Genomic DNA, 27361 nt, shown 5'->3' with positions numbered 1-27361 from the left:
GCTCTGCAGCTCTCAGATTCTTCACCTGCTTGGTGCTTGGATCTGTGACACCTGTCCTACATGGCTTTCTAAATGATGGTACAACAAATAAAGGATTTCTTGGAAAGTAGGGAGAAGCAATATTTTGAGGTATGGGTCTCTTCTAGCTTTCTGCTACAGACCTAGCCATCTGCCACACCTCATCCAAACAGCCATATTTTTCACATTTATAAATGATTTGGGGAATCAAGAAACAGCTGCTGTTTCCTCCACTATTTGTTAGTGTTAGTCACTTAGTTGTGTCCGACTCTTTGCATGCTTCCTCCAGTATTACTTAGTGTTAGTTGCTCACTCGTGTCCAACTCTTGATACCTTGGACTGTAGCCCTCCAGGCTCCTCTGTCCATGGAATTCTCCAGGCAGGAATACTGGAGTGGGTGGTCATGCCCTTCTCCAGGGGATCTTCCCAACCCAGGGATCAAACCTGGGTCTCCTGCATTGCTGGCAGATTCTTTACTGCCTGAGCCACCAGGGAAGCCCTCCACTGTCAAGACCAAGAAAAGGAATCACAGTCAGGAAGCAGATTCCACAGGGGAGCACAGGGGACCTCTCTTCTTGAGCTTTCAAAACCACTCTTCCCTAAGTGTCCTCTCCCATCTCTTAAATTTCCTTTCTTCTACCTCTCTCTACTCTGCCCTCTCCCATCTCTCTCTCTCTCTCTGACTAGAGCCTACACCGCCCCAGGAGCGCACATCTTCCCAGTCTGCCCATCCATCCTCTTGAACCTCAACCTCAGCATGTCATGGAAAATGAAGAACTTGTGAGAGGTACCACAGGAAGAAAAAGTTTAGCAAGTGACGACCACAAGCCTCTAACACTGGCCACACTTGGTCACCGCTCTTTACGAAACCCAAAAACTTTGTCACACATTCAGTAGGGGGGCAGGGGAGGGTGTTTCTAGCTAGTGCGGGTCTAAGGGTGGATTTCACAGGCCTCCAAATCCAGGAATTCAGGAAAAATAAAACAAACTCAGGAATCAGGAGGCCGGGAAGTGAGCAGACTCCCTGGAGCTTCTAACACGCTGAGGGGCACTGGTGACACCATAGGAATGGTCTTGTTGAGTTGGATCCAATGTTCTGTCTTTTGCTGGTTTTATGATTGACAAGGAGGGACACAGAAATGTCTCTCCTTGTGAGCAGCTTCAAGAGTCAAATATGCCCCCAACTTACCTTAGTTTAATAACCCATCATTTTATATAAAACCAGGAAACCCTCAGTCTTCCCAAATTGCCGGTGCTGCTTGACACCACAGGATCCTAGAGAAATTACTCCTCATTTTTCATGGTTTTCTTTTTTTTTTTTAATTGTGGTAAATTACACATAACATAATAAGTCACCATTTTAACATGTATATTCATTGGCATGACTTACACTCACAAAGTCCTACAACCACTACTACTATCTTATTCCAGAACCTTTTCATCACCCCAGAAGGAAACCTCATACCCACTAAGCAAGACCCCCCCAGCTTCCTCCTAAACCCATGGCAACCGCTAATCTGCTGTCTGTCTCCATATAATTGACTCTTCTAGACATTTCATATACGTGGTCTTTGGGGTCTGGCTTCTTTCCCTTAATGTAATGCTTCAAGGTTCATCCACAGAGTAGTATGTATCAGCACTTCACTCCTGATTCTGGTTGAGTAATATTCCATTGTATAGGTGTGTGTGTGTGTGCGCGTACGCCTTTGCAAAATGGATGATGGTGGCTGGGTAGCCTGTGGCTGCAAGCTACTAAATTTAAGGAATTTACTTATGCAACAGATGGCTTTTTTTTTTTTTTAATGGCCCTAGACATTAGAATATTGTCAACTATGAGAAACAAATCCAAGTGATCCTTATCTATGTCATTCATAATCTAATAAACTTTCTAGCCATACTCAGATTTTTATCTTTCCAGACTGACAAATCCTTTAAAAAGTCTGAAGACTCAGAAAACCCCATCTAAGATACAATCGATTACATGTAAAACAGATAAATAATGTCCTACTGTATAGCACAGGGAACTATATTCAATATCCTTTAATTAACCATAATTGAAAAGAATATGAAAGAGAATATGTATATATACACATATACACATATAAAGAGGAATCACTTTCCTATACACCAGAAACTAACACAACATTGTAAATCAACTATAATTAAAAAAAAAGAAAAGAAAGAAAACTGTCACCCCCAGGACTTCAGCTGCCTCTCAAATAAATCCCATTCAAAGTCCATCATTTTGCAAGCTTCTAGGAATCAGAATTGAAAGACATGGTCAAAAGACCTCAGGAAGCTCAAGGTCTAGTGGGAAGATAAACATCCCGACAACTTCCCCACAGCAGGACGACTTTCAGGATGGGAATCTAAACTGTGAGGGTTCAAGTTCACCAAGTATTCCGGCTTAGGAAGCATGTAAGCTGGATGCGCAGGCAGGCCAGCCTTCAGTTTTGCTTCTTACCTTCTTGATGGTCTCGGTCTTCAGTGAAAAGCCCCAGTGAGATCAGGGCTTCTTTCCTGCATAACCAGAGCCTCATGACCCTGTATGTGCAGCACCTACCATGTTCGCCTAATCCTGCTCATACTAAGATGCCTTCATCTTTCAAGATCTTCCTACGGTTTCAGACTTGATTGGAAAGCAACACCTCCCGGGGCACACCCAGATGCTTCACCAGGTTTTCATCCCTGCCTAAATTCTACCAAGACAGTAGTCCAGGCGAAACGTCACTGTTTATATTTTCCTTGTTTCCCCCCACCCTGACCTATTATTTTGAACGATTTAAAACTTACAGAAAAGGAAAAAAAAAATACCCCTAATTATCCCAATTACACCTCTAGAGCTGTGTGAGTTTTGATCCAGAATCCAATCAAAACCACAGACTGCATTTAATTGTCATCTCTCTTCAGTCTCCTATAGTCTACAACAGCGTTCCCATCTTTTTCTTTTTTCCATGACACTTGTAAAGGACCCAGGATGGTTGTCTTACAGACTGTCCACCAATCTGAACTAGTCTGTTTCTCTCAAGTAGATCTGGCAATGATGCTGTGTTACTTCCAGCCGCACAATGCGAGGCTGTCACTCGCGCTGGTGATGCTAAGTGTGGTCGTTCTGTTCAAGTTTCTTTACTCCTTTGTAATTAATAATTTGGTCATTTGAGACTATGAACATCCTACTTCCCACAACCTTCTCACGTAACAATTTGGCATCCATTGACAATTCTGAAATGATTATACTGGTGGTTGCAAAATGATGATTTTATAATTTTATCATTCTTCTACATTTACTGGCAAGATGCCCCTCAGCCTCACCTCTGCCTTTTTTGACTACTGATGTGGACTCAAGAATACATTTTTTAAAAATCCAATATTTATTACCATCATTATTTTTACTACCTCAATTGCCCAAATTTGACCAGCAAGAGTCCCTTTAAGCCAGCTCCAAGCCCTCCTCATTGTTAGTGCATTTCCTTGACTTCTGACCCAAGAAGTTCCAGCCTTGCCTTGTAATTTCTCTGCTCCAGACCTGGAATTAGTTGTTTTTGCAAGAAAAATTTGGTTTGCGTGGGGGGGGGGGGTAAGGGGGTTAAATAAATACTATTTAGAAACTCCTGGATTGGCCATAAAGTTTGTTTGAATTTTTCCCAAAGACCTTATTGGCCAACCCCAAAAGATCTAGGCACTAACTGTCCTCAAATACTGGAGTATCACTGCTTCTAGGCTCTTCAAGTAGTTAAAAGAAATGTATTATTTTTAAAAATTTTTTCCTTATTTTTAAATCATGGGTCTACAGTGATACTTCTAATTCAAGTCTAACACCATAAAGTTCATTCTTACTTTTTCCATTTGCTATCTCTGTTTTGCTCCTAAAAACATCAACATATTTACTAACTTATTCTCTTCTACTAACACATGCAGTAGATTCTGATTTACTCTACTAATATCACTCCCAACAACAGTAACATTTGAGGAGTCTGCAGTTCATCATTCTGGGAATATATCCAGCTAAGGGGATACAAAGGATTCTTTAAAAGTTACCTGAATTTTTTGTTACTGGATAATCTATCATTTTAATTAACAGATTTTTGTTTACCATTTAGAAGCTTGTCCCTCAAGTTTTTAAAGACCTTGTAAACCTAAAGACCCTAACATTAAAGAAAATTATTGCATCAAAATGATTCATGCACAAATAAAATTTTTTTATTCAAATAATTCTAAAATAATAACTAATGTCTACATGATTATGGCTATGTATATGTCTATGGTAGGTTACAGTCCATGAGGTTACAAAGAGTTGGACATGACTAAGCACACACACACACATACCCAGTAATGCATTATGTCTCCTCTTTTTGTATTACTAAGAATGGCAAGAATAAGATATAGCAACCACAATCCTTAATTCACTTATATTTATTTTCAAGATGCCCTCTAGTTTTTGAAGCCATTTTTGTTCCTACTTCTATTTTGCTTAGGCAAATCTATATAGATATAAGTAAGATTCTGTCAGCACATCACATAACAAATGGCTATATGGAACAATATTACAAATTATTTTACAAAGATAACAAGGAATTTTATTCTCATTTTTGCCATAATTTCCTGGAATGGGGTACACTAAATATTTACTCATTTTTTAAACAGAAAATTTTTTTTACTATGGTAAAAACATGTAACACAAAATTTACCACCTTAACCATTTTTAAGTGTACAGTTCGGGGGTTAAATATGAATTCACATTACTGCTCTGTTGGTTTACAGGTAAGAAGTTATATCAGACAAATGCCAACACAATGATGAAGGATCTTAGCTCCAGATTTGCAAAAAAAAAATATATATATATATATATGTATATATATGTATTTTTTTTTTTTAAATAAGACTTCAGAAATTCAAAAGTCATTTTGAAAGGAATGAGTGCTTGGAGGGCCAAAAGAAAGAAGGGCTCTTATCACCATAAATCAACTTGTGGAAGAATGTGGAGCGGTGGGATGGGGAGCCACTCAGTGGACACGTGCTCCCAAGGCCACCGAGTCTGACTCCGCGAACCGCAGTCAGCGCAGAGCAGCACAAAGCGAGATACAGGGAGGCCTTGATACTGTGCATGCACAGAAGGCCGCGTCATGGACCGCTGATGCCCAAGTCCAATACAAAGATCGTTCTGCTGTTAATCCGGAGAAATTGATCTTGGTGCTCACACTCTTGGACAGAGAAAACACAACAGTGATTTCAAATGAGCTCCAAATCAATTTTTCTCAGGAATTTAACACCAGTTCAATGACTGGAAAGTGTCATGACTGCCTGGCTCTGAGATAGAAAAGGTGAGCAGAAAACTAAAAACAAAAAGGTGAGCAGAAAACTAAAAAGTGCGACGCTGGTGAGGTTCTCTCGGAGCAGATGAATGGATCCCTAGGGCTGATTTAAAAAAAAACAAAAAAACTTTATGAATGCAACAAGGTCTAGAGTCAAATTCTTAAAAAAAAAAAAAAAATTAATGTTGGGGGCTTTGCTGGCAGTCCACTGGTTAGGACTTTGCCTTCCAGTGCAGAAGTGTGGGTTTGATCCCTGGTGGGGGAGCTAAGATCCCACATGCCTCTGAGCCAAAAACTAAAATATAAAACAGAAGCAGTATTGAAACAAATTCAACAAAGACTTAAAAAAAAAAAAAATTAATGTCAGGGCGCTGGACTGGAAGCACTGCCCTGAAATTGAATCACTTTTCACGTGGGCACCGCTGTGAAGCCTGCTGCTTGGTGAAAAGTGGCAGCTGGGACTTAGTCCTGGACAGGCGGCAGAACGGGGTGACAGAGACGCTCTGCACAGTGAGAAATGACTGCAGCCAGGTATTAATTATTATGACTTCTGAAGGTATGACAACTCCTTTAATTTTTCTTGTTTCTATTCAACTTTACCAGTGGTTACTCTTTTCTCCAAAATCACCTGGGCTCAAAGATCACTGCAGATGGTAACTGTAGCCACAAAATTAAAAGACATTTGCTCCTTGGGAGAAAATCTATGACAGACCTAGACAGCATATTAAAAAGCAGAGATATCACTTTGCTGACAAAGGTCCATCTAGTCAAAGCTATGGTTTTTCCAGTAGTCATGTATGGATGTGAGAGTTGGACTATAAAGAAAGCTGAGCACTGAAGAACTGATGCTTTTGAACTGTGGTGTTGGAGAAGACTCTTGAGAGTCCCTTGGACTGCAAGGAGATCCAACCAGGCCATCCTAAAGGAAATTAGTCCTGAATATTCACTGGAAGGACTAATGTTGAAGCTGAAACTCCAATACTTTGGCCACCTGATGCAAAGAACTGATTCGCTGGAAAAGACCCTGATGCTGGGAAAGACTGAAGGCAGGAGGAGAAGGGGACGACAGAGGATGAGATGGTTGGATGGCATCACTGACTCGATGGACATGAGTTTGAGCAAGCTCTAGGAGATGGTGAAGGACAGGGAAGCCTGGCGGGCTATAGTCCATGGGGTTGCAAAGAGTCAGACATGACTGAGCGACTGAACAACAACTCTTTCTCAGAAGCATCCACATTGGGCATCATGGCTGATGTGGTAGTAAAACGATGTTCTCTGTGTACACACTAGTAACTGGCCTGGGCTAGAGAGCCTCAACAGAGTGACAAGAACCAGAAAGTCAGGAAAGTCATCTGATATCTGAATTTCCCTTTGGATAATACAGAGAGAAGGTAATGCACTTGTGAATCACTGTGACTTTAAATAACCCTAAAATCAGCTACATGTCCATTTACTCCATTTCATAGTGACAATTTTTGAGGGAGAGCGGCATGAAAACCTGAACCCAAAACTTAAATTTTAGGGGATGTTATTCAAAAATTACAGCTTCCTTTAAAAAAATTTAATTTACTAAAAATACCCTAGAGCTATAACAGCCAAATTGAGAGAAATGTGTAAGGCATCTCTTCCAACTACTTATAACACAGAACCCAGGAGTTATGCTCAATAAGCCCGGTGCTTTATTTTCCAATACAAACACATACTACAACAGATGGTCTCTATATCTTCCATTTAAAAATTACCCTATCTCCCTTGGTTTTATTCTGATACTGTTAAATTTTTTCCCCCAATCAAACAGGAATACATAACATTAAAGGTCAAAGTCCCTGTTCAGGTAGATTTAACTCTGCAACTACCTAACCTGGTGCTAACCACCCTGTATGAAATGAGATCAGCAAAGTTCTGGCCAAGACCCCTGGCTCATATCTGATGACATTTATGTGTATATGTGTGTGTGTGTATGTGGTGTGTGTGTGTGCACGTGTGCATGCACGAGCAGGTTGGAAGGAAGTGTCTAATTCTCCTCAAAGGGGTATGCAAAGAGGATAACAGAGTTGGATCAACTCAAAGACCATCTAATCTAAGTCACTGACTCCCCCCACCCCCACCTTTCCATACTGACCTCATGAAGATTTGGATGAATCTAGCTATAAGGAAAATGGCCAATTTCTTTTGAGGAAATCCAATTGCAATTGGATTAGAGTCCAATAATAAACCCTTGTAATGTTGACCGTTAGCTTATGGTCAACGTTACTAACCAGGCTTCCTAGGTGGCTCAATGGTAGAGAATCTGCCTTCCAATGTAGGAGACACAGGAGACTTGGATTCAATCCCTGGGTCGGGAAGATCCCCTGGAGAAGGAGATGCCAACCCGCTCCAGTATTCTCGCCTGGGAAAATCCCATGGACAGAGAAGCCTGGTGGGCTACAGTCCATGGGACTGTGGAGTCGGATACCACTGAGTGACTGCAACGCAGTGTTACTAAGCCATTGACTTTACAGGTAAAAGAAAGATATCAAAGATACCAAGACTTTCCAGTTTGGATTAATTTTGGTCACAAAGAGAATCCAATGCTTCATTTCAAATTTACAAATATAAAATAACATCGGTGTAAGAATGAGAAGCACTGGCATGTCATGGTAAACTCCTGAAAAGTCAGGTTGCAGGCACACAAGTACCTTAAGCAGGCATTGGGGCTCTGCCTCCCATAAGCGATAGACACAAGATAGAGGTGTGATACACTTTGAGTGAGCAAAACATGCTCTGTCCCAGGCCATGATCATCCTTCTAAACCCAGCCAGTACTTGCCGGTCCCATACAGCAGGCTGAAAGACGAATTCACTGGTGAACAGACATAACCAGAAAACTCGCACGAACACGCCCAGTGGAGGGGTATCAGCCAAGGCCGTGCGCTGTGGTTATTACTCCATCACAACAGAAGCCTCTCTTGGAAATCACACCTTATCTTTCCAAACCACACCGAGCAAAAACAATAATCAAAAAATGATTCTACTTTGTGATCATTTCTGACCCCTTGATGATAGTAAAAGTCACTGTCTCGTAACAGATTAGAAAAGCGTGGCGGCCTCGCAGGCCGTCATGGTGACAGCTCTGGGGCTGTCAGCCCTTATCAATCACCTTCCATTAAGCAGGGGTTTTCCAATTTGGCGCTCCTCTCAAAGGCTTCACTTTGCCTGGATTAAGCCAAAGCATCAACATTTGAACAGCCTGCTCCTTTTCTCGCTCCCCTAAAATAAATGTTGTTAGCAGAAAAACCAGGCTTTTCCACAGTAGGAATTCAAAACCAAAGCAGACAACAGTGGTATGGTCACATATAAAAGACACCTGATTACAAACATGTCACGTGTGCATGACACCAATGCCACATGCACCCATGGGGCCCAGGAGGGGAGTATTCAGAAGTGCCCGGAGAAGGGCAGGACTGCAAGTTGTACATTTCAGCTCCTAAAATGAATATCGAGCAATTCCAATATATTCATTGGAGTGCCCCAGTATTTGCTTGGACTTTAGAAGCAGGTGTCCTAAGAATTTTACGCTCTGTAGGTTCACTTCCTGGTATCTATTATCTCCATGATGGAGAAAAGTCATTTCTCTAAAATATACAGCAGATATGTCTAGGGAGCGAAACAGTTTTAAATCAACCGAAAAGGGCACGTTGACAAAAATAAGGGAACTCTTAAAAGAAGCATTCATCTTGTTTATCTTGGTAACACTGGTAGCCAGGTAGATGTCTCCTGTATTCAGACACCAAATTCACAAGATGGCAGGCCACAGTTTCTATAAATACGACCAACATTGTAATCATGCACATTTTTCTGTACCCAGTAAACAGAATTCTTCATTATCATTATTAAAGTTTTATTTACTTACTTTTAATTTTTTCGGCTGCACCTTATAGCATACGGGGTCTTAGTTCCCCAACCAGTGCTCAAACCTGCGCACCCTGCCATGGAAGCTCGGATGCTTAACCACTGAACTGCCAGGGAAATCCTTTCATTACTATTTTTAATGTGACAAGAGCCAGAAACAGAGTGGTGAGAACACAAAGTGATGAACGGGGAAGACAGATATTTCGGAGTTATTCTCAGATAGGCCTAGGGGTTGACCAAACAGAAGTGAGAGAGAGGCCCCAAAGTGTAGGGCTTCGCCACATGTTTTATTTGGCCCACATGGAATATTTTTAAATGTTCGTTTACTGTCAACACTAAAATATTAGGAAATTTCACTTAAAGATCCAGATTTCAGACTTCCCATAAAAAAAAAAAAATAAACACACAGATGATCCGGCGTGGCATTCCCACGTGGCAAAACTCTGCTGTTCACTCTCTCGTTTGCCACCAGAGAGAACAGTGAGGGCCCGCTTCCTTCAAGGAGACTTACTGTCTGGCCTCTGAAAGCCTCTGAGGGAACGAAGGAAGTTTTGAGCCTGAAGAAATAGGGAGCAATGGAAGAGGAAGCTTATTTCAGGCTAAAGACAATTAATCTACGAAGAGCATACAGGGATTGAGAGCACGCTGCTGGTGGGGGGGGGGGGTGGCATCAAGAGAAACTGGGTGGCGGCACATGAAGACACAGACCCTGAGATTCAGGTGAAGTTGGGATCTGGGATGCAGAGCTGTGAGTTGCTTGTGAAACCATCCAAGAGTCAAAAGAGTGGCTTGAGGAAAAAGTGCCAAGGAAAAAAGAATCAAGGAATGAGTCCTAAGTATGACTTCCATGGAAGATGGAAGAGGAAAAAAAGAAAGACAAAGGGAGGCCGAGGGACTTCCCTGGTGGTCCAGGGGTTAAGACTCTGAGTTCCCAATGCAGGGAGCCCGGGTTCGACCCTTGGTCAGGGAACTAGATCCCACATGCCACAACTAAAACTCAGCAAAGCCAAATTAAAAAGGGGAAGGGGAGCGTATGGAGACTGAAAAGACTGAATTAGTCCCCTTGGCTCTCCAGGGGCTGGTTTCAGGCTGGCTGCGTAGCTATTCTAGGGAATATCACAATAAAGCAAGTCACACAAATTTCTGGTTTCCCAGTGCATATAAGCTACATTTACACTATACTGTAGTCTACTAAGCGTGTGACAGCATCATGTCTTAAAAAAAAAAAGTATATATCTTAATTTAAAAATACTCTCCAAAAAACGCCAACCATCATCTGACAAGACAGGGTTGCCACAGACCCTAAATCTGTAAAACACAAATAAAACCCCACAACATCTGTGAGCAATAAGAGCAAAGTGCAATACAATGATGTATGACTGTATACTAAAAGGCTTAATGCTGCTCCCACCCGGGGTCTAAATAAGTCTATATGGAAATAAGTCCGTAATAAGTAAATCTTTAATAAGTAATAATAATGTGCTAATAAAAGAACAAGTCATTTCTGTGCTATACAAAAGTCAAGCCATGCCACCTGAATATGCCCCACAGATGGCTTTCGCTAACTTCATGACTGGAAATGGCTTCAGCCACAAGATTATAAGTTCCAGCTTAATTCGGGGAAAAAAAAACTGACTCCATTTCTGATTAAATGGGGATGCAAACTTCCTAGCTCCATAATATTCCAGCATAACTTTCTTGAATCATCACTATTTTCCTTAAGGACCATTTTAAGCTGGCTTCAAAGAGAGGTAAGAGCCTCTGAGTCTTACTTGTCAAGGTGGCTCTTGATGACCAATTTCAGCCACATTTTAACATCGCTGGCATTTACTGAGGATTCAGTAGCACAGGCATGATGCCACCCAATTTGTTCTTGTGTAGTCTGAAGAATAACCATGGTACCCACGTTTTGAGCCCTAGAGAGGGCAAGCCACTCTCCGAGTCACCCAGGTGGTCAGTGTCAGAGCCCAGATTGTGACCTGGGTCTGCCTGGGCTCACACCTATGCTGGACTGTCCTTTCTGAACGACTGGACTGATCCACCTCCTTCAAGCCACCCCATTTCTGAGGAGTGGAAGGCAAATCCAGTGGTTCCAGATTGTGACAGTGCTAACGCAGTGTCAGCAGGGCTGATTTCTAACCACATCCCAGAGACGCTGCTAAACTCACAATGGCTGTGCTTAGACAACATTACGTAATAGTCCATATGCTGAGAAGCAACACTGTCCCTCGACCTGGGTCATTCAGAACTCTGAGCCTGGCCTTTCACAATTGGCTGCATCCGTCAGACTCAGACGAGGCTCTATTTTGAATTCTAATGAGGACGGGGCACAATGAATATTTAAACTGCAATTACAAAGATGCTGCTTTTATGTGGGTGTCCTTAGCACACATAGCAGATCTCAACGGACATGTAGGTGCCAATGAAAAATACCAGTCTTGTTTTCATTTAGAAGCTGGAGAGAGACAATATTGTTTTATACTTGATGCTGTTGTTATTGGGGTGGGGGTGGGTGAAGAAAAGGGAGGTGGGGAAAAAACCACCCAAAGATCCCAGTAAAAAAAATGTTAAAGCCCAGGCTGCCGAGTGAAAGGTTCATAAAGAGGCGTCTGAATCCTTTGTTAACAACTGAACAAACAGATTCATCATTGGGCCCTTCTGTGCGGGCCCCCTTGCAATCGGGTCTGTCTATACAACCAGAAATTTCCTCATTGGGAAAGCATCTATGACTGATATTATATCAGATCGGTAGGGCGATATGCTGGCGGTAGGAAAACAAAAGACCATTTCACGGTTCACAGCCTTTTTTTTTGCACTCCCTTAAGTAAAATGATGAGGCGTCACTGCTATTCTTAGCTCACTCAAGCCCTCTTAAACAGTCATCAAGTTAACAGTAACTGAGTTACCCTGAGAGGCTTAATTCCCACTCACCCCCACCCCACACAGTTAAAATATGCCCTACTTGCAGTTTCATGTACTGTGTGTATGTGTTTACATATCAATGATCAACCTGGCCCCGCACTTGGGGAGAGCAAATGATTAACTCTTTGCTATGTCCTGAGGCTCTTAGACCAAGCCCTTAGCCCACTAAACACCTTTTTTATTAAGATCATAATTTAACTTCCATGGTGTCTGGACAGCCTTTTGTAAATGCCTGCATTTACAGAAAGGGAATATGTTTTATTTTATATTTTTTCATCTGTCCTCTAGTTGAGTCTCTCTTCTACCAGGTACCAAATATGTCCACAGAGCCTTGAAATTCAGTTACTTTTTATTTCTGTAAGTTCTATTTGATCCCTTTTGATTTTCTAAGTTACTCTTTATAGTTTCCTATTCTCTGAAGATACTTTCAAGCTTGTCATGTCTTTCTTTAAATATAATAATTGATTTCATCATTTACATCTGAAAATTCTAATATGGCAAGTGTGTGCAGGTTGGTTTCTGCATTCTGTTGCTGGTCCCTGCTCGTCTTGTGCTATCTCTGTGTATGCCAGATTATCTTCGAGTGTGTGCTGGTCATTGCCCTGAACGTTTTATTTCTGGCTGACTCCTAGAGACCAAGGATAATATTCTCTCCTCCAGAGAGGTATTTCATTGCTTTTGCCAGGCACCTGGAGCTACAACAGATGAGTGTGGCTACTCAGGATACAAATGCACATGAGGGCCTTTCTGCGACCACAACTTGTCAGAAAAAATAGTCTTTCTTCCTTTTCTTCTCCTAATCTGTTCAGGGCCAAGGCTGCCTTCTCCACAATCCCCAAAGGCAAGTTTGGGTCTGGTTCACTTATTCCCCCAGGGTATAGCTCTTTAGGGCCCCTATTTAATGGGGAAAGTGTCTCCTCTTACACTTCCCAACTAGGCAGGCCCAGGACCTTACCTTCCACCCCACTTGCCTGCCCCTCTCAGGTGCAGAAGTCCCTGACTCCTCCCTGCAACTAGGCTTTTATCAAACTGAAAAAAAACACAAAAACAAAACAAAACTAGTAGAAAGTAACTAAGAGTTTAAATTAAAAGACACTTACTCCTTGGAAGGAAAGTTATGACCAACCTAGACAGCATATTAAAAAGCGGAGACATTACTTTGCCAACAAAGGTCCGTCTAGTCAAGGCTATGGTTTTTCCAGTGGTCTCGTATGGATGTGAGAGTTGGACTGTGAAGAAAGTTGAGCACCGAAGAATTGATGCTTTTGAACTGTGGTGTTGGAGAAGACTCTTGCGAGTCCCTTGGACTGCAAGGAGATCCAACCAGTCCATCCTAAAGGAGATCATTGGAAGGACTGATGTTGAAGCTGAAACTTCAATACTTTGGCCACCTCATGTGAAGAGCTGACTCATTGGAAAAGACCCTGATGCTGGGAAGGATTGGGGGCAGGAGGAGAAGGGGACGACAGAGGATGAGATGGCTGGATGGCGTCACCGACTCGATGGACATGAGTTTGGGTAAACTCCAGGAGTTGGTGATGGACAGGGAGGCCTGGTGTGCTGCAATTCATGGGGTTGCAAAGAGTTGGACACGACCGAGGGACTGAACTGAAACTGAACTGAAGAGCTTAAAGGTTGAATGCAAAACAAAAGGTCAGGTCAGTACAGCAGGGCCTTCTCCAAATTCAACACTGAATTACAATTTGATTCAGTGATCCTACTTCAGATGGGGCTTCTCTGATGACTCAGATGGTAAAGAATCTTCTTGCAATGCAGGAGACCTGGGTTCAATCCCTGGGTCAGGAAGATCTCCTGAAGGGAATGGCAACCCACTCCAGTATTCTTGCTTGGAAAATCCCATGGACAGAGGAGCCGGGTTGGCTATAGTCCACAGAGTCACAAAAAGTTGCACACGACAGAGTGATCAACACTTTCACTTTTCACTTCTGGGTACATACACAAAAAAGCAGGGGCTTGAAGTCATACTTGTACATTCATGCACATTGCAGCACTATGCATAGTAGCTAAAAGGTGGCAACAACCCAGGAGTCCTCTGACAGATATATGGGTAAACAAAATGTGGTATAAATATTAACAATGGAATATTATTCAGCTTAAAAAAGGAAAGAATTCCAATGCATGGTAAAACATAGGGGAATACTGAAGACACTATGCTAAGTGAAATAAGCCAGGTAGAAAGGGGCAAATACTGTATGGTTTCATTTACGTGAGATACCTAGCATAGTCACAGTTGTCGAGACAGGAAGTAGTCATATTTGTAGAGACAGAAAAATTAAACAGCTCAGCTCAGAATATTTTTATGGACATTTCTAGATACAAACACCAATACCAGGTAAAACTATAAAATAAAAAACTAGCAGGAGTAGAATCAACATTCTTCACTGTGATACCATAAATGACATGTGCTGAGGACCACTATGTTGTAAATGCAAAACAGACTGACATATACTGATAACAGTTAAAACTTACTCTTGCTCACTGCTTACTATGTGCTAACCACTGTTCTAAATGCTATATATCCCTATCTATCTATCTACTTATCATCTATATCTTTATCTCTATTAAATCATGTATTCCTTACAACAACCCTCTCAGATATGTACCATTATTATTCCCATTTTGGAGATGGGAAAATCAAGTCACAGGAGAGTGGGATTTCCCAAGGTCACACGGCTGGTGAATGGTGGAGCTGGGATGTGAGTCCAACCTCTGGAGCCCACGCTCTTCACTATCAGGCTGTAGCTGCTCTCTGCACAAAATACGGAAATTCATGGACAATGGCCAGTGTTGGATACTTTATATGGTTTACATAATTTCATTTTGATAACCAGGCTATCTACTTGTTTTTTTTTTTTTTAAACAGCCAAGGAAACGCAAGTTCAGAAAGATTTAGTTGATATGAGAATTGAAGATAATAACAGATGGAGGTGGGAGTGAACCCATGTATCTGTCACCAGAGTCTCAGGATCTGATGCAAAGAATAGCATGGTGGGAAGTTATGAGAAGGCTGTTAAAGCAAAATCAAGAAGGCTTTGCTTTGGGCAGGAAGCAGAAAGAAGCACATGCCCTATTATAGGAGCAGGAGCACAGAGTGGCTTGCTATTTGGTGGATGAGAACTGCCAGGTTGAGGGAAGCAGGCAGGTGCCCCCAAGTTCCACTTCCTCTGAGATTCCAGAGTCTATATCTACCTGGCCGTCCATCACCTGGTTGTTCTAGATTTCTGTTCGACCACACACACAGACAAGGGAGGTAGCACTTTTCAAACTGTGCATCACAGGTGACCCTCGCATAGAGGTCCTTCTTCTAAAAGTGGACAGATCAGAGGGATCCACTATGTTCTTCATATTGAAAGGGCTAAAATCAGGCAAAAAGCTAAACGCGAAAAGTTTAGGTCATTAGATTTTTTTCTTTTTTTGGTAGTGCTATTGCACTGTTATGCATAACAAAAGTCTTAGCTTTATAAACCTGGTGCACCTTTGTGAGATGAAACACCAAATAACCACGAGTGTAATTACTGCCGCTGTCAGCACCATTCATCGTCACTTACCTGCGGGCAAGGCACTGTGCACTGGCAACAGATCTCTGAAACCCGACAAGCATCTGCATCGGAATGTCTGCCCAAGAGCAAGGACCTGCATCAGGAGTGCCTGGCACATTTGTTAAATGATGAACCCTCTGGAACCCCAGCCTCGCCCTACTCAGTCTCAAGGGGACGGCCAGGGAATCAGCACTCTAAGCATCATTCCTGGTGATTCTTGTTTTGACCTATGTTTCCTCATTTCATGCACAAGGTATTAAGAAGTAAAAGAACTGCCAAAGACAACATCACTAAACACAGGATATAAACTCAGCCGGACTTTAGACTCTATGCTCTAACTGCTCTATGGCTCCAACTTCAGCAAAGACGCTTGTGACTAAAAAAACAAGGCACAAAACAAGCAAGGTGGCCTGTAAAACCCATGAGATCTACCACCACCGGTCTTCAGGACATCATACAATTTCCCAAACTATTATTCTCAGTGAGCACTGAGGAAAGTTTCTTATTTTAAATTAAAAAAAAAAAAAAAATTAACAATGCATTCTACTTTCCCTGCCCTCGTAACAATTCACTTTGTTTTCGCCAAGATGTAGGAATCTTCTAGAAATCTCAACACTTGATCACACGAAACTGCATGTATTCAAAGAGCACGCGGATCCCTGTGGTAAAATCAGACCAAACGTGGGAAGCTTATCTGCAAGCAATGAGAGAAGCAAGAGCTGTAACTACAGCAATCTCGTACCACAAGACGTGGACTTCCTGTCCACCAGATTCACACGCCTGGTTTCAGTGCGAAGTTTCTCATCGGTATTCTCCACCAGGTTGGCAAGGTCATCAATTATCTCTATAAAGGAAAACAAAGATGCATGGTTAACACTTCGAAAATACCTTGGCTCACATCAGAGTCTCATGGCTGTGGTGGGCCTTCCTAGTAATAATTCTCTCAACTGCAGTGTGTGAGACGGTTTTAAAGAACTTACATTTCTTTGAAAACTGCAATTCTGATTCACTGATGGTCGGGGGGAGTTAGAGAGGGAAGGAGTAATAAAGGAAAAAAAAAAAAGTTCAACATAATTCTAGGAGACAGAGGAGAAATGTCAAAAGTTCAGGAGAAAGAAAGCATGACCCAACAAATTTATGCCCAGCCAAGTTGTCATCTGAGTATAAAGGTGACAGACAGACGGTATAGAGGACTTCAGGGACCACTGGGGTCCTTCTTAAGAAAGCTACATGATGATGAACTCTAGCCAACCGAGAGATGAAAAAAAATACACAACTCTGGGCTGGAGAAGCTAGAGGCCATGACACAACAGATGATGGTAAAAACTGAATCAAATATGTGGAGGTGAGAATAAACATATATGGATCAGGTTACAGAGGAGTAGACAAATGTTATAAACAGTGACAATGGAATTAAAGGTGAAGATCAGGAAGCAGTTGGTAGGGGAGGAACACGGGGAGAAAGGTGAAAAGAAACTAAGGTGTTAATTTCTTCATCACTGACAGTAGAGTCATATCAGGCTGCTGAAAAGTAAGACATACACTTACAGCCTTATAAAAATAACCAAGGTTTCAATGTTTTATGCTATTTTTCTATTCACCTTAAATGGATCTTTTAGCAATTACTACCTCTTAGAAAATTTTTTTCTGCTTATCTTTTAAAAGTAAAATTAAGTACTTAACATTTAAATAGCACATACAGTATAACCCTAATTAGGCAAAATTATTTCCATCCCTTTTATATGTACCAATCTTTAAAGATGTATCCAGACAGTGTTAACCTGATGTTAATAACGATTATTTCTCCGTGGCGGGGTTCTTGATGATCTTGCCTGTATTTTCTGAATTGCTTGAATTTCTTATGATGAGCTCTATATGCTATTTTTTTTTTTTCAATTTTGGTTCTCCTTCCTTCTTCCCTCTCTTCCTCTTTATTTGTGGTTTCGACACGATTTAGCAAATAAACAACAGATAGCTGTATGTCTTTCTTTTACAGGAAGAGGATAATGGACACTAACTCTTATCTCTGTAGCTCCTATCCCTAGGAGAGTGCCTAATAACACAGCAAGATAGGATAAATACTAAAAGATAAAGGGAATGAATGACTGGAGTATAAATGATAAAAGCACTGAATAATGTCAAAGCACTGAATAATTTGCTGCTTCTTAGAAAAGTGGATCTAAGCCAAATTTGTCAAATATCGGCCTAGTAAACACATCTGCCTAGTAAACATCTGCCTAGTAAACCCGTCAGTATTTTTTAACCATCCATTCACAACTACTTCCTTGTATTCAAGGATATATTCTCTCCTAGTTTTCTTTCAACTATCTATAAGCTCTGTCCAGAGTTTCCTCTTTCTCTCTCTTTTTTTAAACATGTGTTTATTTATTTTTGTCTGCACTGGTCTTTGTTGCTGCATGAGGGCTTTCTCTAGTTGCAGTGATAGGGGCTACTCTCTAGCTGTTACTCTCTAGGGATTCTCATTGTGGTGCCTTCTCTTGCTGTGGAGCACAGGCTCTAGGCACAGGGGTGGGCTTCAGTAGTTGTGGCACACAGGCTTTAACTGCCCCAAGGTACGTGGAATCTTCCTGGACCTGGGATCAAACCTGCCTCCCACACTGGAGCAGGCGGACCACCAGAGGAGTCCTCCTCTTCCTCGTAAATGTTGGTGATCTTGAGTTATGTATATTTCTATTTTCACTTAAAACTATTTAAATTAAATAATTTAATTTTTAAAATATTTAAGCTTTTTTGAGAAGAAAATTTCGGCTCTACACAGCTCTCCAAAAATCCTTGACTCACATAGCCAATTGCTTACTTCTTATCTCCACCTTGAAATTCCTACAAATATCTGTCTCACAAGGTCTCCAAAACAAAACTCATCTTCCCCTAAATCTGACTCCCCTATCTTCCCTGTCTCAATTAATGAATGGTACCATCATTCATTTGCTTGCCTGAGAAGGAAATCTTAGGAGTCACATGAACTTCTCCTTTCTCCTTCACTTGACATTCCATTTGTTAGCCTTTCTTGTTGATTCTACCTCCCCATTATCTTTCAATCCTACCATTTCTCTTAAACTCTGTTAGTAATACCTCACAAAAAGTTTCCAGTGTATCTAAAACTGTCCTAACTTACCTTCCTGTTTCTGTTCCTCAGTCCCTTCAATCCATTCTCCATACTCTAGTCAGGGACTTATTTTTTCATATTTCAATTAATTTAAATAGCCATATGTGACTTGTGATTATTATATTAACTCATTATTGACCAGGGGATTTTTTTTTAAGGAATTAATATCTGAGGCCAGCAATTTGTTATGTAAATGATATTGACACGTCAATAATGGTTGGGTAAAAAGAGATGTATTAATATGTCTCTCATCAATAATGTGTTAAATAACAGAGTTCTAAAGCAATAACTTAAAAAATAAAAATAAAACCAAACACATACCCACCACCATATAACCACCACCAAGAGGAACAGCTTAAAAAAAATCAATAGAGGGAATAAAATTGAATACCAAATATGCATGATTTACCCAAAAGAAGGCAAGAAAGGAGATACAGAGAACAGACAGGACAAAAGGCCATAAGTACCTAGATGGCATGGCAAACTTAAACCCAATTGCATCAGTCATTACATTAAATATAAATGGACCAACTTCTCAACTGAAAGATAAAGAATGTCAGGCAAAAGTCAAAAATAATAAAAAACCACACTACTCGACTATATGCCTTCACAATAACTTCAAATACAAAGCACAGAAAGTGTCTGTGTGAGAAAGCTGGCACAGCTGTATTAATATGGATCAGATCGATTTCAAGTCAAAGAGTATGATCAGAGATAAAAAGGAATCTTTCATCAGGATGAAAGAACACATGACAGAAGATGGAAAAAAAAAAAGATTTGAATGTTAAGGAAACCATTCCTAAATAACCTACGTAACAAAAAAAGGCAAAAATATCTTCTCTGGCAACTTCTATTGAACATTTTATTATAAGTCCCACAGTATTTAGTAAGACATGGGGGGAAAAAAGCAAAAATATTTATTTATTTATTGCTTGGAGGACCTTAGTTCCCTGACCAAGGATTGAACCTGAATCCCCTGTATTGGAAGTATGGAGTCTTAATCACTGGACCACCAGGGAAGTCCCTGCATGATATGTTTTTTTTTTTTTTCTGTTTCCCATTATCCTCTTTATTGATGATATTGGAGATAACTTTGTATCAATCCAAAAGGACAGAAAGATAGTTTCAAAGTTGATAATCCATATTACTAGACAACTACAGTTCTTGAAAAACAGTGAGTTTGTTCAAGGCTAATCACGGCACAGCTCTGACCTATACTCAGTTCACTGAATCTCAAAAAATATGGAACGCTTCACGAATTTGCGTGTTATCCTTGCGCAGGGGCCATGCTAATCTTCTCTGTATCGTGCCAATTTTAGTATATGTGTTGCCAAAGCGAGCACAGCATGATATGTTTTCAAGTCACAACATGTAATGTAGAATTCAGATTTAATAAGCTTATAGCACCATAAGAAAGTCAAGTGAAAATATTCCTTGTCAGACACTAAATATAATATGTCAGTTGTTATATGTTAACTGGGTTTCTGGACAGAGCTCTCATTAGATTTATAAATATTCATAACTTAGAAGTAAATAAAAAACTAGTAGAAGATTAACTAAACAAAAACCAGTAGTCAACACTGAATGGGTTAATGTTTTCATCTTAGACCAAACATCTTGGCTGGTAAACCTCATCTGATTACCAGTTTGTTTGCTTTCCAAAAAAAAAAGAAAAGAAAACCCTTTATTTTTAACTGATAAAAATTATATAATAGCAAGTTTATAAATGAGAGATGGAAAAGTATAAGATTATCCAAACACCTCAGTAATCACTTCTATGGATTCCCTTCTAAGATTTGACATAAACATACATACTTTTATATAATTGCAATATATGAGCCTTCTGCCCCCTGTTAACATATCATTTGTATGCTTTCATGTTGTTACACAGTCTTCATGGTTATAATTTCTAATGGATACAAAATATTCATTCCATTAAAATAAACATTCATTAAAAATAGCCTATTGTGGGATACTGAGAATGCTTCTGTATTTCTACATCATGAGTCAAAGAATTCTTTCCTCCATGATCATCTTCCTTCTTCTCTGTTGTTTCCTTAAGTTAATTAAGTGTGATCATGACTGCCCCATGGACTTTGAAACACACTGCCAAGTTAGTTTTTAAAAGGTCTGCACTGCCACTGTGGGTTGATTTAATTGAACTCACTCCTTAATATGACCTCAGAAGGAGATTTCCAAGGGCAAGGAGCCTGGGGGAATTCCCACCTTGCAGCCTGGTAGCTTCTAAGGGGGGAATTTCCCCAACCACAGACTGTTACGAGCAAATTAAATACAGGTTTCAGAACACAGGTTAAGAAACAACCAGCTGACTCTTTCAGATTCCTGACAGTACAGCCTCCAAATGGCAACTGATATTTTGATTCCTGGTAATTATTTGCATTTGGTTTCAAGAAGGAACTTATGTTTCTATTATGTATTAACTCGAGACACCAAGTGTCATTCCAACACAGAATGGGAAAAAATGGACAATAGGAAGTGTGATGCAAAACTGAATCAAAGAGCAGTAAGAAATATTATACAGTGCCAACATAGCTGAATCTAATTATATTTAATTTTTCTATACTCAGTTACAGTCTCAGTGAATTCCATTAGCGCAGGAAGTGTGTTGCATATTTTCAAATAAGTTTGGTACCTTTTGGTACTCATAGTGGATGCTGGCACTTGCAAAGTCATTATGTTAAGCCTTTAGCTTATATTGCTAACGACATTTGAAGACAAGCATTAAAAAAAACACAACAACAGTGAATAAAGAGCTTTTCTTGAGGGCATTAGTTTAACTCCCTTTATTCCTACCATGGAAACTAAACATGGGGTGGATGATAACATCTAATAGTACACGTTTCTGTACACTAGGAAACCCTAACCCTAGGAAAGGGGTTAGGGAAACAGAACAGAAGGAGAGATCAACCTGTGACTCAGCAAAGGAAAAGTAACACATGCTCCAGGGTGCCCTAGGGTGAGGAGTTACTGCCCACCCACGCGGAGCCTCTGGGGAAAATTCGGCCTTGGAGGCCTAGAGAAAGCTCCCTGGCTGCACCTGCTCGAATCTTAAGCAGGGACAGGTGGGCCAAGCTGGGCAGAAGGCACAGGCTCCCTTCCCTCTTCCTCCCCACCATCAACCCCATAAGCTTTCAGTCTTCCTTCAGCTGGGCTGTAACATGCGTGACAGAGGCCTATGCCAAGATTAGGACCCTTCCCAACTTCTAACATGGAGAAGGCAATGGCAGCCCACTCCAGTACTCTTGCCTGGAAAATCCCATGGATGGAGGAGCCTGGTAGGCTACAGTCCATGGGGTCGCTAAGAGTCGGACATGACTGAGTGACTTCACTTTCACTTTTCCCTTTCATGCACTGGAGAAGGAAATGGCAACCCACTCCAGTGTTCTTGCCTGGAGAATCCCAGGGACGGCAGAGCCTGGTGGGCTGCCATCTATGGGGTCGCACAGAGTTGGACACGACTGAAGCGACTTAGCAGCAGCAGCAGCAGCAACTTCTAACAAAAGACACTGACCTGTGTGTGAAGACGAGCTAACGGCCAACAAGTGTAAACACAGAAGGAGCATTCTCTCCCCTTCCCTCACCGCTTCTGCGCTAGGAAAGAGAATTCCTTCCAGAAAAAGAGAAACCAGTTTCTTGAGGTTTCTCTTTTTAAAAACAAGATTCAAAAAGACACTAAATCAATACAACACAACAGAGAGCCACAACGAGGGACTGACCTAAGTCACTAGAGACAGTGCTCCAGGTAGAGACACGCTTGTCAAATTAAAAACCACAGTGAAGCAGTTAGGCAGACTATAACCTAAATAAAAGATTTAGTTGGAAAACAAACTGGAATAATCTCCCAGGAGTCACAGGAAAAGGTTAAAGAGGGCAAAACATGGAAGAAAAAAATAAGAGGGGCGAAGATACAGGAAAGGAAGAAACAATCAGTTCAGTTCAGTGCAGTCGCTCAGTCGTGTCCGACTCTTTGCGACCCCAGGAATTGCAGCACGCCACGATACCCAAGTAAATAATAAATTTTCCTTTTAAACAAGAACCAGAGTCTCATCATATAATAATCAAAATGTCCGAGATCAAACTGAAATCACTCCGCCTGTGAAGTACCAGAAAATCTCAAGATACACGAGAAAAGACAGTCTGAAGATGCAATGCCGAGATAACACGGCCACTGGAATTACCTGACAAAAACTTTAAAGCAGTTACAATAAAAATGACCCAATGAGTAAAGGTGAGCACTCTTGAATCAAATGAAGATATGGCTTCGGGAAAAAAAAAAATTTTTTTTTAAACCCCAGAAATCAGAGAATAGCCAAATGTGAACTGTGAAGCTGAAAAATACAAGAATCAAATTAGAAAAACTCATTGGATGGGCTCAATGGTACTGTGGAATACTACAGAAGTTCATATGTATGATTCCATTTATCTGACAGTCTCCAAAAGATAAAACTATACTGATGGAGAACAGGGCAGCTGGTCGTCACCAAGGGTGAGGGATGGGGGAGGGGACAAGCGGATGACAGAGCCGCTCTGTGTCCCCTGTCTGTGGCAGCGCTTAGACTCATCTGTACATGTGTTAAAAGTACAGCACTACACAAGCATACATGGTTTTTCTGTAATGTTAACTGAAAAATTCAAATTAAACAAGACCTAATGAACAAGAGGAGAAGTACAGGTAAAGGAGGAATAATATTAGAGAACGTCAGTATTTAAAGAACAAGAGGAACAAAACCTAAAAGCAAAGGAGGAGGCAAGAACAAAAACAAAAACAAAACACCCAGAAGAGGATGCAGTCCCAGAAGGCAGTGCTTCAGGAAAGAAGGTGGCATCTACCATGTCTATGGATTGGCACAGTCCACTGCTGTGGGCTGGGCTGAGAGGCACTTTGGGTCGGGGAGGGAAGGGAGGAAAGAGGGCAATTTGCCTGAGTTGCAGGACCGAGTGTAGCTCAAGTGTGGGCAAGAGAAGACAGCCAGAAGACACTAGTCTGTCACTGCAAGTTCCTATTATCTGAAACCAAAATGACAACTCCTAATATTTACTGAAAACTTGCCAGGTGCTGTAAGTCACTGTTTTCTAATTTTGAGTTGTATCTAGCTTGTTAGAAAATAAAACAAATTCTTCTATACCCCACAGTATTAATATGTTATTCTATTTAAATTATTTAACTATAAACATCAATGATGGGATATATTCTTTATGTTTCTAGCTCTTTATTCCATAGCTCCAAAAATATATATTCATATTAAAAATAGAAAACTAAAATTCTATTTTAACAACCATTAATTTCATGCTGATAGAGGAAGTTTGTTTTGTGAGTAGTAAATTACTGCTTGAAATGGGAAGATGATACAGACTAAAGTATAGGTCATTTGGGGTTGTCCTGCTGTTCTTTATTCCAGTGGTGGAGACATCCTTTAGACACAGCACGGTGACAGCCTTTGGCCTTTTCTTGGAAGGCAATACATCATTACATATTAAGTATACTGTCTTTTTCTCACCAGCCAAGGACTAAAAAGACAATCACAAACAAATGTGAGCTAGAACTGCATGGCAAGACAATACAGCGGTCATCCTGATAATCCAGAAAATTCTTTTAATTTTTAAATATTATCAATAATAGAGAGACATGAAATTTTAAGTCACTAAAAAAAACAAACAAAAAACCCCCCACGGAGCTCCAAGAAGATGCTATCAGTCCTAATTTGAAGACACGATGCTAAAAGCATAACATCTTGCCTTAAGTTAGGCATTAAACAACTCTATAATAGGGCTAAAAATATAGACCTCACCCATTTTCCTAGCCCTTCAAGAAAAAAAAAGTACTTAAAAAAAAAAGTTAAGCCATATCAGAATCTTTGCTATAGCAAATAAAATGACAATAAAAATACACTTTGGAACACATGTAAACCCAGGGCTGATTCATGTCAGTGTATGGCAAAAACTACTACAATATTGTAAAGTAATTAGCCCCAACTAAAATAAATAAATTTATTAAAAAATAAAAAAAATAAAATTACTTTCAAAAAAAATACACTTCGTATTATTTCAGAAAACTGGAATCCTGGTGACTACGTGGCTCAGCTCTAACTAAATGATTTCAAAATAATCAACACGTTTTTGTGCACCTCGAATAAAAAGGCTATAGACTGTATGAATCCAATTACATGATATCCTGGAAAAGGTAAAACTATAAACAGAATACAATGATCAGTGTTGGCCAGGAGTTTGGGCGGAAGAGGAGAAGGATGAACAGGCAAAGCGTAGAGGATTTTTAGGGAGTACAAAATTCTGTATGATACTGTAATGATGGATATGTGACATTATGCATTTGTTGAGACCCACAGAACTTTACAGCACAAAGAGTGAACCTTAAGGACTTCCCTGATGGTCCAGTGGCTCCCAATGCAGGGGGCTCAAGTTCGATATCTGGACAGGGAACTAGACCCCACATGCCGCAACTAAGAGCTCGCATGATGCAACTCAAAATAGATCTCACTTGCTGTAACTAAAGATGCCGCATGCTGCAACTAAGATCTGGCATAGCCAAATAAATAAACAGTGAACCGTAATCAATGTAAGCTAAAAAAAAAGAATCATGTAAGAGGCTTTTCCAGGAAGGAAAGCAGACTGTGATATGAGCATCCAGCTGTATTGTAAATGTAGGAAGCAACATCCCTTACTTGTAATCTACCCAGTTGCAGAGACTTTTTCCTAACACTCAGAAAGGAAAAGGGGACAGCGGAGCAAAAGTTCCAAGACTGTTTTGTTTTGTTTTGCTTTGTTTGAAGATGAGATCATTCAAGTTTTTCCTATAAATGTCTTCTAAACTATTGTTAAGTAAATGTTTATTACTTAGTACAATGAATATATGAGTTCCTTGAGCCAAATTCATGATCCAGTTGAGTGTTTCTTTATGCTGTGTATATACCTTGTAGTAACTTATGGCTTCTTGCGTAGTCAGCGGAATTATTTAAATGCTATAAAACTATGTAATCTTATTTTGTAACTGTTATAAAAATGTACCGTTCTTACTTGTTGTGATGCTGTATGTTGGTCATAATCACGATCATCTAATGTCACAACTTCGGTCGAGAATATAACCTCCAACAGTGAGCCAAGGTCACTGCCAACATTTCCCCTCTTACAAGTGATTACAGAGAATTGTGGACATTTTTTACCTAGCTCCATTCTGTCACTTTAAGCATCTAGACAGTCTCTCATGAAATATCTAGACCCAAACTATTAGACTTTTGCTTCCTTTGAGAAAGAGCCTCTATCTCAAATTCAGTAGGATCTGCCTGCCTGAGCAGTTACTTTTCCTCTTAGACTCAAAACTGCTAATAAGATCACAGCCTTGTGTTTCCATATCTGCCCCAGCTGCTGAATATTCAGAGTGTGTTGAAGTTCTTAGAACACAGTAAGAACAAAGCAGATAAGTCCAAAAAGAAAATGGGAGAGATGGAGAAAGTCTTAAACATCATTCCTTGGTTCTTGCTCTGAGAGCTCAACAAAAGAGACAAGCTTTTTATGAAATCCATAAAGTGGCATTACTTCTAAGTTAGGGCTTACATTCCCTGTTTCAGTCTGATTTCCTATAAATGAAGAGTTCTAAAAATATTCATGATGAGGGCAATACAGTTTGAATGTACCGTAATCGTTTATTATCTCATCCAATCCTCCTGACAATCCTGGAAGATAGATACAGGGAAACAGAGTATTTTATAGATGTCCAAACAGGCTCACACAGATTATGCAACTTGTCTAAGTTACCTTATGAATAAGCAGTAGGACACGGAGACGGGTCTCTGCATTTCAACTCAAAAGCTTTGCTTGGTAGCTCATGCCTCCTATGTCTCAAATTTCAGGTCTATGTCTACCTCCAGACTAAACATAGTCTGCATTTTTCCCATTCCAGAGGAACATCACCTTGATTTCTCTGTATTTCCCTTTCTCATAGGAGATATCTGATGAAGCCCAGAGAGCGGGTTAAGACATAAGAGTCTGAGAGATCTGGTGCCATGACACCTATCGGTCAGAAAACTGAAGTTAACCACAAACTCTTGTTTTAAAAGAAACAAACAACTTGAAGAAACACATTTCCCCTTTAGAACGGAACATTCCTCCTTTCCAAAAAAGTTACCTCCCTTTATTCCAACCAGTTTTCACACTCTGGATCTATCTGAAGCATGTGTCTCCATTCTTAAAGGGGGGTGTAAAGGTTCTAGGCAGGTATCTACAGACAGGTCACCTGGAGCCACAGTTCGCCCATGTATCTTTGCTATCTGATTATATATGCATTTTAAATAAACTTTGTGTTTTATTGTATATGTATTTTTAAACTCTCCAAGTAGAGATAAGAAATCCAAGTGCAAAGTCCTTTATGAAGCACAGAACAACTAAAAATTGGTGGTGGGGGAGTCCCATCAATTATAGAACTGCTGAAAATTGAAAATGTCCCAATTTTATACAATATGTTGATAGACTCTGCATTCTATTTTATTCTTGGAGCAA

At 40.4% G+C, this 27361-nt stretch overlaps 1 protein-coding gene and 1 non-coding gene across 8 annotated transcripts in view; both read right to left on the bottom strand.

The window, feature by feature from the left end:
• Positions 1-27361, bottom strand: part of STX8 (syntaxin 8) — a 201449-nt gene that overhangs the window by 66255 nt on the left and 107833 nt on the right. For 2 of the 7 annotated variants that reach the window (XM_081578362.1, XM_081578364.1), the window contains exon 7: positions 16445-16546. In XM_081578362.1, coding sequence (XP_081434488.1) covers positions 16445-16546 — 102 coding nt within the window. Of the gene's footprint in view, positions 1-14060; positions 14913-15352; positions 15468-15711; positions 15779-16322; positions 16547-27361 lie in introns of those variants that run through there. The other 5 variants (XM_081578360.1, XM_081578358.1, XM_081578361.1 and 2 more) reach the window with 5 other exon arrangements.
• Positions 20066-20172, bottom strand: LOC145543867 (U6 spliceosomal RNA). Its single transcript, XR_014081114.1, has one exon. It is a non-coding gene; the product is annotated as a U6 spliceosomal RNA (small nuclear RNA).

The sequence above is a fragment of the Giraffa tippelskirchi genome, chromosome 3 (assembly GCF_054371585.1).
Source record: "Giraffa tippelskirchi isolate mGirTip1 chromosome 3, T2T-mGirTip1v1.2.pri, whole genome shotgun sequence".
NCBI classification, from domain to species: domain Eukaryota; kingdom Metazoa; phylum Chordata; class Mammalia; order Artiodactyla; family Giraffidae; genus Giraffa; species Giraffa tippelskirchi.
The sequence above is the reverse complement of the archived record's forward strand: the minus strand, read 5'-3'. Positions and strand labels throughout refer to the sequence as shown.